The following is a 16,173-nucleotide window of genomic DNA, read 5'->3' as shown; positions in this document are numbered from 1 at the left end:
ACTAGATTTTGTTGATAGATACAGATGAAGATTTCTTCAATAAAACCTGGTTTTCCTTGTGCATATGTATGGGGGAAAAAATAATAGTCTTGTACACTTCCCCAGAGGTCTGTCACAGTATTTCCATCTCTAGGATCAGAAATAAGATGTAAGTAATTAAATTTATTTGTTTCAGTGCTAATGTTGCTGGCTGTAGAGGAAGAAAATGTCAATTTTTACTCTGTTTTCACCTGTCATAATTTCTGCTCAGTCTGGTTTTCTGGAGACTGAGTCTCTTGAATATAGTCTTTAATGATCTTGACAGTGCTTGAATGTTGAGTATCTGCTAAGAGCCATGCCTTTTTTGGATAGTTGTAGGAGCCTTGGTTATTGTGAACAATATTACAAAATTGTTTAAGAAATCTGGAAAATCTTGTAAAGCTACAAAGTGATCAGAGCTCAGTCCAACTTTTACAGCTGTTACGTTTAAGGGAATTAGGATTCTACCATATATCACATGAATTTGGATAATGTGGAGCTGCTTTGTATATGTCATGGTAAGCCTTTTCCTGTGTCATGTTTATTTTAGGAAGTAGTTTTGAGCACAGTAGTTTACATACCCTAGGTGACTACTTTTCATTGCTAATGAGTAGCAGAGACGTTGGACTATGTTGTTCCACGTTAACATTCCACATTAGAGTGCAATGGATTGTCACTATAATAGCACAACATATTTTGCAGTAGCAGGCTATGGCTCTGTACTTCTGAATTCCAGTCTTCTCATGTTGCTTAATTAAATTTCCTGGTTTTAACACTTGGGGTACTTATTTTGAACAAAAGCATGTGTAGCTGAGGAAGTAATGAAATTTCACATGAAGAAAAGTTACTGTTGCAGTTTAATTACATTTTAGTTAATGTATTATAATTAAAATATTTTCAAAATCACATAGAAATACAACCAATACTTGAAAAAGAACTGCCAGCTTTAAAGGACTTGGAATTGTTCTATTAAAATGTGTATCTTACTTTCCAGGGTTAATACATTAATTTTTTACTGTACACTGTAGAGCATCAGGTACATTTTAAACTTGTTAATAATGTCTTACAGGAGTCTGTAGAATTCTGCATGATGTCCAGGTGAATATCCAGAAAATGTTATGGCTGTGCATTCAAGTAATAGGCAATGTTTCTAATAGTGGTGCTTGCTTTTCCTGCTTTTTTTTTTTTTTTTTAATTAGATACCAGAAGCTCTGGGTTACGTTCGACAGGCTCTGCAACTACAAGGAGATGATGCCAACTCTCTTCATCTCCTTGCACTCTTACTGTCAGCCCAGAAACACTATCATGATGCTTTGAATATCATTGATATGGCTTTGAGTGAATATCCAGAAAATTTTATGTGAGTAAATGTCATGTTTGCTTTCTATGCTGTCTCTCATATTTATTTTTCTTAGATCCTCATCTCATTCATTTGAAGAGGGGATGGATTTGAAGATTGGTCTGGGGTTTTTTTCCAGCAGTCTTCCCCCCTGCCCATTTAATGCAAGTCTGCTGCTTACTAACAGCTTGTTAAATAGTGATTAGGGTTTGGTTTTGGAAGGCAGACTAGGTCTGGATAATTGATCTTGTTTTTGTCCTACTGACTCTTTGTTTAGATAATTTCTCCCTGTTGCATGCTTTAGAGTATTTTTGTGTCTTCTGTTTTTATGCAATGTTCTAAGAAGGATAAACAGGACTTTATTATTAGCTACATTTGTCCCCTCCTACAGATAACTTGGTGCATATTGTATGGGTTCTATTCTGCAAAATACATCATAACAGAGAATCTCTTCTTTTGCATCTGAAGTTGGCTGATGGATACCTAAACAAGTGAATGGCATGTTTGGTAGCTGTTCTCTTTTTGTTTAAGAAAGAAATCATTCTTTGTGTTTATTCTTCAGATTAACTATATCTTCAAATACATTTGGATTTTGCACTTTTGTAAGTTTTTTAAAATCTATAGATATTAAAATGAAAAATCTAATGAAATGCCTTACAGTGGAATCTCTCGGGGGTGGTTTCCATTAACTTCCAGGGATCCTTTCTGATGCTTTACTAACAGTCACTAAGTTTGTAATCTGCAGTATTACAAATACCCTAATTGCTTGTTTTACAATTTTCTGAAGTATCTCAATCTTAACCTTTAAATGACTGATCTGTATTATAGATTATTACTATATTGACATACCAGAAAAATGTTATTTCTTTTAAAAATATTAGTTTGAAAATAGGGATTATAGTGTTTCTCTTTCCTGTTCCTTGAAATTTCATGCTTCCTTTTGGCTGTCTGTATAAGGTACCATTGCCTTTTTCCTCATAAATCTGACCAGGACCTCTGTTGATACCACCTCTCCTCAGAACATCTGATGCTCACAGTCAGTTCTGTGCAACTCCTTTTGTGGCCTTTTGCTAAAGTTTCTCGCTTTCCATATAACACACGCATATAACTTGTCTGTGTTCTTACTAGAGGCTTTCACACATGCTTCACAAATTCAGAACTATCTAGCAGTTCCTTTCTCAAACCTGTCTGTGCTTTCCTCAGGTCTATGGGACTTGCTAGTAAGTCATGGTTTCAGAGGCATTTGAAGTATCAGCTACCTAGTTTTATACCCTATTATTGTTAAAAACAACTGTGTTCAAAGCACCATGATCTGTCATCTGTGTGTTCTTGGTTCATCTTCTTCCACTTACTGGCACTGTAAATGATGAAGAAGCTGCTATATCTCTCAAAATAATGATAGTCTAGAAGTATTTCTGAAATTGCATTTCTCCCTGTTGTGATAAGAAAGCAAAGGATTGTTCAGTAAAGCATTTAAAATTAACTCTTGTGAGCATTCAGAAGGTATTTATAGGTTTTTCAAATACAGTTCATGGCCTTTCTGTACTTTTTTTTAACTGCATCTTTTGGTTAAACATGTTGCCAAGGTTGTTTTAAGAAGTACTGACCTTTCTATTAATGTATGCATGTATATTAGCCATGTGGGTCAGAGTAGAGTGGTGGTTACTCCTGTTGTGTAAGACAAACACCGTGTGTTACAGCGTACAGATGGGGATCAGGGAATTTGAGAGGAATATCTTGGTAGTAGGAATCACCATCATATGTGACAACAATCGCTGATGAATCAATCCAAGGTGAAACACAGCTATATGTATATGTATATCTGGACAGCCTTTTGGAGTCTTGGCTTCAGTGCTGTCAGGTTACTTCCTGTAAGAGAAGTCAAGGATATGGCTGAGATTCCATATGTGCTCTCTGCAATTGATGCTGACAGCCAGCCAGCCACATCTGGTCAATAATTGAAATTTGGATCAATTCCTTCATGTGACTGGATAGATTTTGCATGAATCTATCCACAAACCCTGAAGTTTACAGTCAGACAGACTGTGCACACTATCTGGTGCTCTTGAAATTGTTGACAGTGTGTATGTGTGCATGTATAAAATATAAAACACAAATCCTTAGTCTGTTGTTGATTCTGTTTCCTTATTCTGCAACTTCTGTAAATGGTACAATCTCATAGTACTTCCTAGCAGACTGGGAAGAGATCCTCTTCTATTCCTCTTGAGGCTTGCTAATCTTTAGATATACTGAAACATTTGATTATTCCCCTATGGTATTTTAGCAGCTTCAAATATCATTATGTTTTATGTTTTATCTTTCACTTATGTGTACAATCCCAGTAAGATAAATGGTACAAGACTTTTCTTGGTGTTCACAGAATCACAGGGTTGGAAAAGACTTTTAAGATCATCAAGTCCAACCATTCCCATCCTATGCTAAACCATATCCCCAAGTACCTCATCTACCCTTTTTTTAAACACATCCAGGGAAGGTGACTCAACCCCCTCCCTGGGCAGCCTGTTCCAGGCCCTGACAACTCTTGCAGTAAAAAATTCTTTCCTAACATCTAATGTGACCCTGCCCTGGCACAGCTTTGTGCCATTTCCCCATGTCCTGTCACCTAGCTGAAGATACCATTGCCCACTGCTCTACACCCTCCTTTCAGGTAGTTGTAGGTGGTGATGAGGTCTCCCCTCAGCCTCCTCTTCTCCAGGCTGAACACCCCCAGCTCCCTCAGCCACTCCTCATAGGATTTGCCCTCCAGCCCCTTGCCCAGCCTGGTTGCCCTTCTCTGCACTTGCTCAAGGACCTCAGTGTCCTTCTTATGGTGAGGAGCCCAGAAATGCACACAGCACTTGAGATGCAGCCTCACCAATGCCGAGTACAGGGGCACAATCCCCTCCCCAGACCTACTGGCCACGCTATGTTTGATACAAGCTAAGATGCTTCTCTGTATTTCTGTTCATGGCCTTATGCAAAATGATACTTTGGTAGCTTTGCAGCATAATAAATATCTGTACTTGGAAAATATTAAAGTAAAAGGTAGGGCTTATGATTTATATTATGTATTTCTTGAATTGTTATTCTTATTTGCATACCTCTGTACGCTGTAACTGCTTTGCTGCACCAGCTGCTGCTCTGCCCTGTTCACCACTGTGTGTTCTTTTTGTTTTGCTTTTCCTTGAAAAAAAAAAAAAAAGAAAAATCTACATTTCTAGAAGTTTATAATACTACATCTTTGTAAAATGCCAGAGGTTGCAAGGAAGTCATAGAATACACTGTGAGTCATGCTGAGAAGTGGGTATTTTCCACCACTGGTCTGTTGTAGTCAGTTAGTGTGTTGTCTGTCAGGTTTTTAACCTTTGAAAATCCGATGCATTGCTAGAATTCGTGTTCAATATTTGAGGCATATAGCAGGCATACCTTTGTATCTTAACATTTAACATTAACCTTCCTGCACTATAAAGGTAGGAAGTTGCTGAGCAAACACAGCCAAACACATAAGGATTTTTCCCCCTGCATTGCCCTAAGTCAGTAAGTAGAAAGAAATGCCTCGGAGCCAATGACTTCTGTCCCATTCTTACCTGAAGGAGTGGAAGCAATGAGCAAATGTAACATTGTGCTTTTCAGTAGGAAGGTTTCGCTTTTTCTTCTACTAAATCGTTGATTGTTCGTTCTTTGTTCGTTATGGCAGCATAAATACACAATCTGCTCTGAGACCTTACAGCATATAGGAAAAACTGATGGTGACAATCTAAGAAACCTCTATCAAGTGAAGTGGGTATGCACTAATGTTTTCCAGAAATAATTAAAATGCAAGGTATTTGCCTAGTCCTTACAGCACTATGATTTCAAATTTTTGTAAACTTAAAATGCCATGTTGTAACCACTCTACTTATTCAAAAGTTATCTGTTTTTTCAAAGCAATACAATCGATCTGCTTTTAAATCCAAGCTAACCTTTGAAGTGTCCTCAAATCTGAGAGTGCTTTGATCCAGGGACAAAATGATCTCTAGACAAAAGATTAGTGGACAGATTAAAATTACCAAAAAGATTAATACCTTCCTCTAGTGAGATGGGTGGCAGTAAGGTGCCAGCACTGAAAAATCTGAATAGTTTATCTGTCAGGTCCTACTGCATTTTAGTTCATTTAAACTTACACTGTTTTTTCCCCAGCTTTCATTAGACAACTTGTCCCTGTAGTAGAAATAGGAAGTTCAGTTCTTCTCCTGCTTGACAGGATTTGAAACCACGGATGATGCAGCTCAGAGTCCTAACCATCAAATTATGTGGGAGACTGGGTAAGACGATCCATCTCTCCTTCTGAAATAGAATCAGGGATGTGCTACCCTGAATGCAAAGAGAGTAGGCAGGAAGGAGCCACAATATCCTAGATTACTAGACTACTTAACTCTAAGAGAAGCTTGAGATCTTAGCTGCTTGGGTTTTTACTGAAATTTGTTTATTTTTATCCAGTGATTGCCTACTCTGAACATAGAAGCAGTGCCAGAGGTGTGCATTACAGTCTCAAAGTGTATTCAAGGTGATGCAAGGTGATGGTGGTTGTGTTGCATTGCTTTGTATTGGGCTTGTGTATCTTGTGCAGTATATAAAGTACAGTTAGATGTGTGATTACCAGAGAAGTCTTATTTGCAAACTCCTTTCCATGACTCTTTCCTGTCTTTTTATCTGTTTGTTAGAAAGAATCTGTATCTTAGTGGTCTTTTGAATGATACAAAATCTTGAACTCATACTTCTGTTTCTCCTTCATGGTTAGTTAAAAGTAGCTTCTCGGTCAAAGGAGACAGAGTTAGGTTTCTTAATGAAATACCATATTGTTCTCCTAACCTCAGCTGTTTTGGGGTTCCCTTGTTTTATTAAGTGTTTGAGCTTTTAAAGTATAGTGCCTAAAATCAGTGTGATTAGGCAAAATAAATAATAAATACTAATTGCTAGATTTGTGGTGAAAATTGAACTGCAATGGATAGCAGCTGACAAGCTTTTAAAGTAGCAGAAGTAGGGAACAGCAGATGGGTTATTTGAGGAGCGCAAGCATGTTATTTTAATGTTAAGTACCCTCAGAAAGGAAAGGCATATGGTAACAGGTTTGAAGACAACTGGAGACTAAGTTCACAGTTTAAACATTTACATTTGTTGAAGTGTGATGGAAATTTTTTTTCTTCCAAGAATATTTCACAGAAGCATCAGGCCAATGTGTCACTCCTCTGAAAACTACTAAATCCTTTCCTTCTTGACCCTCAGGGACTTTTTTGAGCTACAGTAGATGTCCCAGAATTGCAAAGCCTTTTAAAATCCCTCTCAGTTCAATGATTAATATACCTGCTTCCTTCTGGGAGCTGCCCTGGTGGGCATGATAGAAGAGCTGCTTGGTACATGCAGTGTATGATGATATATACACTGATGTGTTTTTTGTGGGGCAGGGGTGTCTTTATGAATTAAAGGGAATAGAATACATTGTTTTCCCAAGGACTGTTGTAGTTGCACTACACTGTGAGGTGCTGGTTAAATTTTTCCCTTTTTTTTTTTAAATAAATAGGGTACTGGGATTTATTTGAGGAAAAGGCAGTAATATATGACTGGATAAGAAGTAGTGATGTGCCAGGCTTGCCAAAGTCATGTTGCCGTATACATTCTTGTCAACGTTTGACAACATGCTTTTTTTAAATAATTCCATTTTGATCCTCTCTATTTTGGGAGTTAAGTGATTTTTTTATTTCTTAGGAATCATTTTTCTGTAAGTCATGAAAGAGCATCAGCTGCTTGTGTTTCTTGTTTTCATGCTGGGCTTGTCTCTCCCCCCTTCCCTTGTATTTGGTTATGTGCTTTTACAGAATGGCCCATTAAAAAAGACATTGTTGACGAGTAGATATTAATTTATAGAAACAAATTGTAGTCACTGACCTCAGGGTATTATCCATGAACTATATTTTCTAGGTACAGCTGGGCTGTAGATGCATCTTTGGAACTTGATTGAAAGAGTCCCAGTTTGGGCCCTGAGCTGGCTGCCACTGGTTGTTCAAGGCAGGAAAACAAAATGTTTTCAAGTGTAACTGATTTGTTCTGGCTTTAGTCAGAAACTGTCTTCATTATAGTTTATAGATGTACATTTTGTTAAGGACATAGAGTTCATGAGGTGGAATATAGTATGCATAAGCTCCACAAAAAGTCACAGGACTCACTGCTGCCTTTGCTTGCAAAGAAGCAATGCTGCTGCTTTGTGAACAAATATGTGGGGAATAACACTTCAAAGGGTGCAAATGAGGCCATCCAGTGCATGCCAAGGATACCTATTCGTGGTTTCCACAAAATTATGTTATTTTGGGGTCTGAGGGCTGTTTTTGTTACATCTTTTGCTTGCTTGAGAGAGTCAGGCTTCAAATAGCAATCAGAACAACCTATTTTTACTTCATCTGTGTTCCTATATTTGTATGTACGGGCTTCCCACTCCCATAGATCTGTCAAGCAAAGTTGGAGGAGATTACCCTTATGATTAATTTGGCACTGTAGGAATCTGACACTTCTCCTGAATCACTTGGAAGAGGTTTCACATCTTTTAGGTTTGTTTGAGGAACAGTTTATGAGACTTTTTTATTCAGTTAATTATTTTTTCTGTAGTTTTTACCAAAACTAGATTTGGCTGCTCGACTCACTGTTTCTAGTGCAGGGCATCCAGTGATTTGGTCAATTGGACTTCCTGAAGGAACCAGATTGATAGAAGCAGCCAGAAGTAATTGTTAGTTTGCAGATGCAGCCTGGATAATTGAGACTCTTGACACTTTGAACAAAATTGAAAAGCAGATGTGGTTAATTGGAAAATAGGAAACTGGCCTCAGGATAAGGTGAGAGAAGTTGATTGGGTAGCAGTGTCATGGAAATTCAAAAGAAATCACCAGGAAATAAGATAAATTTGCTCAGTCATGCAAAAAGTTATTTCAGGGTACTTACAAATGATGTTTTTTCATGCTTTGTAATGAGCAATTTGTATCTGTATCTTTCCCGATACCAAAATTTTCCTTGAATACTCAAAATGGAGTAAGCTGACTGTGCAAGGGTTCAGTTTGCAATTGCAGCAGATAACTATATGAATTTCTGTACTTTGCTTATCATGGTGCCAGAATTGATTCACCTAGGATCACTGAACTAGTAAAATTTATAAATTTTATAAATTGATAAAATCACAATTATTTTGTATTGTATCTGGTTCCATGTTGTTATTCTTCCTGTAGGTTAAATTTTTGCAATTGTGTCATTCTGTGTTTTGATGATCATGTTTTAGAGTTGACTAATGTGAATCTGTAAGCTTTCTACAGCCAGCTTTAAAACTAAGTGCTCAAATTAATAGTTTGAAGCCAGAAGAATCAATTTTTAACCCCCCCGATATTCTGTATATCAGAAGTTGCTAGATTTGCTTTTGCTTTGCTGTTAATGTACCTTCCAGACGAAATCCAGTCTTGATAAGAACACATCAAAAACTGGAGAAACCATTGCAGCATGTGGTAGCTTGTTTCAGTGTTTCAATTACACTCTTCATTAAGACTGAATTTCTATTTGTAATTTGAATTGATCCCTTATTTGTTTCCAGTCATTGGTTTCTGTGTAATTCTTTAATAAGCACTCTATAATACTGGTGACTTATAGCTTCTGTAATCAGGTCACCTTTGAATGTTCTTTCTGATAAGAACATCACTGTACTGTAGCCAGTTTTCATCTCATGTAAACAAGAACAGCATAAAATATTTCAGTTTCATCACTGCTTTATACAGAGAACCACCTGCACTGTGTCTGTTGGAAAGGATTGTGTTGTTTTGAAGTGTAATTGTTTCATTGGGGGCTTATATTCAATTACCTGTTCGCTGGCGTTCTTATTTACTTCTTAGTCAGTTGTTTCTATGATGCATCTGCACATTAAAGTGCCACGGTTGACTCTGTTCCTATAGCTATATGCTGGAGGTTTTGAAAAGAAATGCAGCTTGAGAGCTATTAAGCTGTGCTACTGGAGAAATTGCTTGGAAAGTTTCCTACCATGCCATTATAAAGAGCATTTCATTAGGAGAGTGTATTACACATAAATTAGAGTCCTGTTGGATTCAAGTGGAATTCCCAAGGGAAGGTTCTTAAAGCAATCAGCCCTACCTCCTGTTATTAAAAGAAGCTACAAAGTCACAAACAGTAAATTTCTTAAATTCTGGACTGTGAATGAGGTAAACATTGGGAACTCCAGGATTTTCTTTTAATTTTAAACTTATTCTTCTAAACCATTTATTTATGAGTAATTGCAAGACTGTCAGAAGGGCACTTAATATGTATTAACTAAGAGAAACTGAACCCAGCTCCATCCTCTTTTCTCATTTCTTTTAGATTTCCTATAACAGCCATTGAAAGTTCTTCCTTTATTTGTAACTGAGTGCAAGAAGTGACTTGCTAACACTTTATTTAGAAAGGTGAATTGATTTGGATTCTTTTCATTAATACTGAATTAATATTGTTCAAACTTAATTTTATGCATTCTGCATACAACTTCCCCACTTTAATTGCTCTGTGGGCTCTGTCAGTTAACCTGATTTAATTTACACAGGCAATTGACACAATGATAGTTTGTTACAGAAATGAGATGCAACTGTATGAAGTCTGCATGTGAATGTGAGTTTTATATTAGTGTGGTTATTTTTTCCCTTAAATTCAGATCATATGAAAAGAAATGATTCTGTGATTCTGTGAAATCTACATTGTCTGTTAAAAAGTTATTTTCACACTTTAATATCTGTTACAATCTGCATCACCCTTTTTGTGAATTTTATTTTTTTTCAATACAGGATCATTGTCAGACTAGTTTGTCTAAGATTTCACAAGTTATGTATTTAGATATGGTGAGGTTATTTTGTCATTCTTTGTTTGTAAACGTAGTGCCTAGGTTTACAACCAGAACAACTTCTTTTGCATTTTCTTAGCATTCCAGGATTTGAAGTTGTGGGATATATCAAACAGACACTTAAGTGTGAAGTCAAATTGAAATATTTTATAACTCTACGTGGAACTGGTGTGTATAATCTTGCTTTTATGCTTTAATGAGTAACTGGCTATGTATCAGAGTTGATTATGTATAAATCATGGAATCGTAGAATATCCAAAGTTGAAAGGGACCCATAAGGCTCATCAGGTCCAACTCCTGGCCCCACACAGGACCAGCCAAGTCAGAGCATGTGACTGAGTGCATCGTCCAGACACTCTTGAACTCAGCCAAGCTCAGTGCTGTGACCACTTCCCTGGGGAGCCTGTTCCAGTGCCGGAACCCCTCTCAGTAAAGAACCCCTTCCTAATATCCAACCGAAATGTCCCTATCGCAGCTTTATAACATTCACTCAGGTTCTATCACTGGTCACCAAAGAGAGGAGCACCTACCCCTTTGCGCCCCCTCACCAGGAAGCCATAAACTGTGATGAGGTCTCCCCTTCCTCTTCTCCAGGCTATACAAACCAAGGGACTTCACCCTCTCCTCCTAAGACTTCCCCTCCAGACCCTTCACCATCCTTGTTCCTGTCCTCTGGACTGTCTCCAATATTTTTGTGTCCCTCTTGTACTGTGGCACCCAAAACCGCTCACAGTGCTCAAGGTGAGGCTGCAGCAGTGCAGGGTAGAGCAGGACAATCACCCCCTGGCCCGGCTGGCAATGCCCTGCTTGATGCACCTCAGGATACGGTTGCTTCTCCCGGCTGCCTGGGCACACTGCTGGCTCATGTTTAACTTTCAGTCAACAAAGACCCCCAAATCTCTCTCAGCATGGCTGGCCTCCAGCATCTGACCCCCCAGTCTGTATGTGCAGACAGGGTTGCCTCTTCCCAGGTGCAGAATCCAGCACTTGCCCTTATTCCACGCTGTTGGTGATTGCCCAGCTCTCTGATCTGGCCAGGTCTCTCTGTAAGGCTCCTCCACCCTCAACAGAGTCAACCTCTCTTCCCAGTTTGTTGTCATCTGCAAATTCACTTTAAATACCCTCTAGTCCTGAGTCCAGGTTGTTTATGAATGTGTTAAAAAGAACTGGACCTAAAGTGGAGCCATGGGGAACCCCACTAGTGACTGGCCACTGGTCCGATGTTACCTCATTCACTGTCACCCTCTGGGCCTGACCCTTCAGACAATTGCCCACCCAACGCATAAGTTTATTCTTATATTTAAGTTATTGTAGAAATTCATGTGGCTGTTAGGGAGACCAAGCTATTGGTTGTTTCTGTATTTATGGGAGTCCCAGTATTAACTATTTTCCTGCCATATTTTCATAATTAATTATAACGTGGAAATACTGTTTGCTGAAGTTAGAAATGCAAACTGTTAAATTACTAACAAAGGTTCTCTTAAAATTTACTGAGTTTACCCAAAGTAGGTTAAACATAAACGAAAAATAGTTGTGGATTTGATCCTGCATTGTAAACAAGTGGATTTGATGTCGTCTTTTAAATTTTAGCTTGTCCTCAGGGGATAGCAGATCACTGTTGTGAAGGGGTATGCTTAGCTTGACCTCACTGAATACAGAGGAGTCCTTAAAGGGTTCTCAGCAAGGCTTTTGGTGTGTTATGCTGAAAGACTGATATTTTTCAAAGCGTGTACCTTCAGTGTTATGCACTGCTCTTACTAGTGTTCTTCAGGCCTTGAACAGTGTAAATATTTTATAGAAGACTGGGACTATTTGAATAGAGTGCTCTGTTCGGTTTTGATCAGGATATGGATATGTGGACCCTTTAGAAGAATTCAAGAGGAATTAGAATTCTGCTTATAGAAGGTTTCTTCATCTGAGGGTCTTCAGGGGGAGATTCCTGATTACCACTGCATTGAGTGATGCTGCTCTAGCAGAGAAATCTGATGGAAAAATAATATATAGTGTGTCATATGGCAGACTTGAAGAAGGACTTGGGGAATGGAAGGCAGGTCTTTTCCATGCAGTGGTGTGTGTAACACAGATATCCAGTTAAGCCTTATCCAAGCTGGTGTGCTTATACGGTGCACAGCACCACGTGAAAATTGCTTACTTGATCCCAAAAGCAAAGCAGTTAGTTTTAAAATGCCACCCAAGCTGTGCAATACTTTTTCACTGAAAGAATGAAGAGTTCTCAATACAAAAGTGTGACTTGTCACATGACATGTTATAGGAAGCCTAGACTTCACGACTGTGAATTTTTGCTTTGTTCTAGAGAACAAGAATACTCTTAATACCTCAAGCTAGTATTTAACAAATTAACTTGTTTTGATCTAATACTGTAAAAGCGTTGCTGTGGAAGGGGATTGGTGGTTGTAGTGTCTGGGTGTTTTATTTCAAAAAAGTGAACAGGCTGTCTGAGAAGGAGGCATAATTAAGAAAGATTTTATTTGGAGATTCACAGGTTCTTAACTGTGCCACAAATTATACTTGTTAGCTCATAGGGAAACCTTCAGACCACAATTCATAGCTAGCAAGAACCTTGGAAGTCAGAAAGCTCCATTATTCCATTTGTCCTATCTGTAATGCATTTCATTAACTTATCAGCTGTATTTAAGAACATTTATTATAAGAACATTTATTATTTTAAGAACCATTTCTTTTTCTTCACCTTTTCTGCAGTCTGTCCAAAACAAACTGTGAGGAAGCAGTCTTTTCTACCATTTGATTTACAATCTTGAGACCTAATTTCCACCCTTAATGTTTTAATATTCTTTATGGCCTTTATATATATTAGTTTTTGTGGAAACATTATCACCTAAATAAATCGTTCTTTTCCCTTCATGGTGCTTGTCTCAGCTGTATTTGTAGATAAAATTTCTACCTCTTCTTGGCTTTTTCTTTCTTTTTTGGTAGACTGACTAAATAAGTATTTTTCATACTCTGCAGTCCCCAGTCTGCTGATCCCCCTCACAGCCTTTCTCTGCAGCTGCTCCAATTTGAAATTTCTCATGTTTGTGTGTTTTTAACTGCTGTAATGAGGATTATGTGTAGCGTTCCAGATGTGGTCTCACTGGTGTGTTGTACAACAGCCCCGTCTCTCTCTCGCTTTCTGCTCCAATGAGCACAGTCCAGAGTTGCATCTGCCTCGAGCTGGCTCACCTCGATGAACCTGGCTGTTAGGTAGCTTTGGTTTGGAATAACTGTTACACAGTTGTTTGGTGTAATCTCTTGATTAAACTTGAACTATAACCCATTTTTCTATTAACAATGTTATCTAATACTCCTTTCATTTTTTGTATGCTGTTTTTTATATATTTTTGCATGTTATTAAGATAGTATGTGCTCATATGTGCCTTCCTTCTTAGGTAAAAAGAATTGGCAACATATTCATTGTTCCCCAGTCAGTACAGAAGTGGGATTTACTTTAGAAAGAACAGCCTTATGTGTCATTCTTTCCATAATTCTAAGAAATTAATTATTTTTGACTGCATTAACTTGAAAACTTTTTAAAGTGCTCCTATTCAGCCTGTGTGGGGCTGATGGTTGGACTTGAAGATCTTGAAGTTCTTTTCCATGATCCTATGATTCTGTTCTCCATTTGTTGTTGTTTTCATATCTGAGACAACACATATACGGATTATAGTGGTGGTTGGAGGATATTCCTGAATATGCTTAATCTAATCCAGTTACCCCTGCTTAGTATACACATTTTCTTTTTTTTTTTTTTTTCCTACATAGGTACAAAAAAGTCTTGAAAGACTCTTATCTTTTTTGTGTCATAGCCTAGTCGTGTCTAGTGTAGCTTTATTTTTTATTATGTGTAAATGAGATACAGGTTTCTGTACTGATTTTTCCTTCTCTTCTCTCCCCTCTCTGTCCCCTGCTATTCTTCCTGGGATCACTGCATGTTTCTGATGCCTCACTTGCACAGTGTTATCACTGATTGACATCGAGTTTTACCCCTTCAACTTGAGATGTGCATCTTCAGATGTTTTAGCACCTTTGTGTTAAATGTCAGGCTTCTGCTGTAGCTCAGATATCTTTGCTAACCTTCACTATCAAATAATTTGGGTGTATGCTGCTGGAATTGAAAGACCTAGTTATTTTTAATTCTTTATTCAAATAAAACTCCAGTAATGTATGGATTAGGTTACTAGCAGCTGTTTGATAATGTCCTCACCAGTTAGTGAGAACAGTCTTGAAGCAATGGAGTCAGTTGCTGCTTCAGTAGCTATTTCATAAATTTACCAACTGTTAGCTCCAAGAAAAACTAAGCCTTTCCACTTACGAGTTTGATTTGTTCTCCATTTTGTGTCTGGGTAATTAGTATCCTAAAATGATACAATTCACTTTATTTTTATCTAACATTAAAGATCTTCAACCATATCAAATACCAGTGCTGTAACAAATGCCCCATTGGTCTAATGTCTTCAGCAGAACCTGTTTTATTCCAGTTTGACACATTGCTGAGCCACATTTTTCTATTCTTCAGTTCTATCTTGAATATTGTGTGTTCCTCAGTACTTACGCTCTTAGTTACCAGTTCTGACCTACTGTGCTGTGGTTATTCTGTGCTGTTTGCTCTGCACCATGTGTAGTTTGAACCTCTGACTCTTAAAAATAGATACAACCAGATAATTCATGGTAGTTAAAATGTACAGCTTGATATTCATCATCCTATCTCTTGGTAGTTTTTATCCAAGAAAGCTGGGGAAGAACTATTCACAAGGGCATGTTGCAGTAGGATGTGGTTTTAAGCTAGAAAAGGGGAGATTTAAGTTGGATATTAGGAAAAAGTTCCTCAACTAGATCACTGGGACAGGTTGCCCGGAGAGGTGGTGGAGGCCCCATCCCTGGAGGTATTCAAGGTCAAGCTCGATGCAGCTCTGAGCAACTTGATATAGTAAAGATGTACCTGCTTCCTGCATAGGGGTTGGACTAGATGACCTTTAAAGGTCCCTTCCAACCTTACACATCCTATGATTCTTCTCTGTTTTTAATAGTGTATTATAAACAGGTGTGAAAGTGTCCCTGCAAAGTTTAAAGTTCCCTCTGTCAGTACTGCAGGCTGTGTTCCAGAAGAGTTGTTTACACAGATGCTTGAAGATGACCTTTCAAAAAATACATTTTCAGATGATCTTCCTCATGGCTTCTAAAACCTTCCTGATCATACTTGTCCCTGAGCCATTTATCTCTTTACCAATTCATACCTCCAGCCATATTTCAGAGGAACTTGGAAGAATTAAGTTAATTTGGGAGACCTGTTTGTCACATGGTGTTCCTCCTGCCCTTTGCCTCCTTCCTCTTTCTTCCCTTCCTTCCCCCATTTGTTAAGTAAATGTTTAGTTGGCAAGTTTTCTATTTTTTTAACATCTCATCATAGTTTTCTATAGTAAAAATATTTCTTGGACCCAGATAAGTGACTGTGCTGCTTTATAAATGCAGCTTTATCAATGCAATTTTTTAAAAATTCATTTTTCTATGCAAAAGACTATTTTTGGTTTAGTGTGGCTAATCCCACACCAGTGTACTCCCCCACATCCACACACACCCCCCGATGCAATTGCATAGCCTTTCTTTATTAGAATTACAGATGGTTTCAGATGTAGTAGTGTGAGGGGAGAAGGATGTTATCTTTTAATTTTTTCCTTCCTTCTTGATTAAACTGATGGACAGGCCTGGACATTTTTTCTTCCAGTGATACAGTTAAGCAGATACCTGGAGAAGATCGTTCTGCCAAATGAAATATGGCTTTCAGTTATCTATGTAGTTCTCTCACTTGAGATTTGCTGATAGAAAGAAAGCTGAAGTCCTGTAACATGTCACTCAGTTCTGCATTCCTACAAGACGTTATGTGGGACTCGGTGTGTCCTTATTTACC

The 16,173-nt window shown here is 38.1% G+C and overlaps 1 protein-coding gene across 3 annotated transcripts in view; it reads left to right on the top strand.

Moving 5' to 3' along the window:
• The window catches only part of TTC7B (tetratricopeptide repeat domain 7B), a gene marked incomplete at its 5' end in the record, with an annotated part of 141,145 nt that overhangs the window by 72,831 nt on the left and 52,141 nt on the right, over window positions 1–16,173 (top strand). For all 3 annotated transcript variants that reach the window (XM_084270413.1, XM_084270412.1, XM_084270414.1), the window contains one exon: window positions 1,218–1,378. In XM_084270413.1, coding sequence (XP_084126539.1) covers window positions 1,218–1,378 — 161 coding nt within the window. The remainder of the gene's footprint in view (window positions 1–1,217; window positions 1,379–16,173) is intronic.

The sequence above is a fragment of the Gallinula chloropus genome, assembly GCF_964237585.1.
Source record: "Gallinula chloropus genome assembly, chromosome: 14".
Classification (NCBI taxonomy): Eukaryota; Metazoa; Chordata; class Aves; order Gruiformes; family Rallidae; genus Gallinula; species Gallinula chloropus.
The sequence above is the reverse complement of the archived record's forward strand: the minus strand, read 5'-3'. Positions and strand labels throughout refer to the sequence as shown.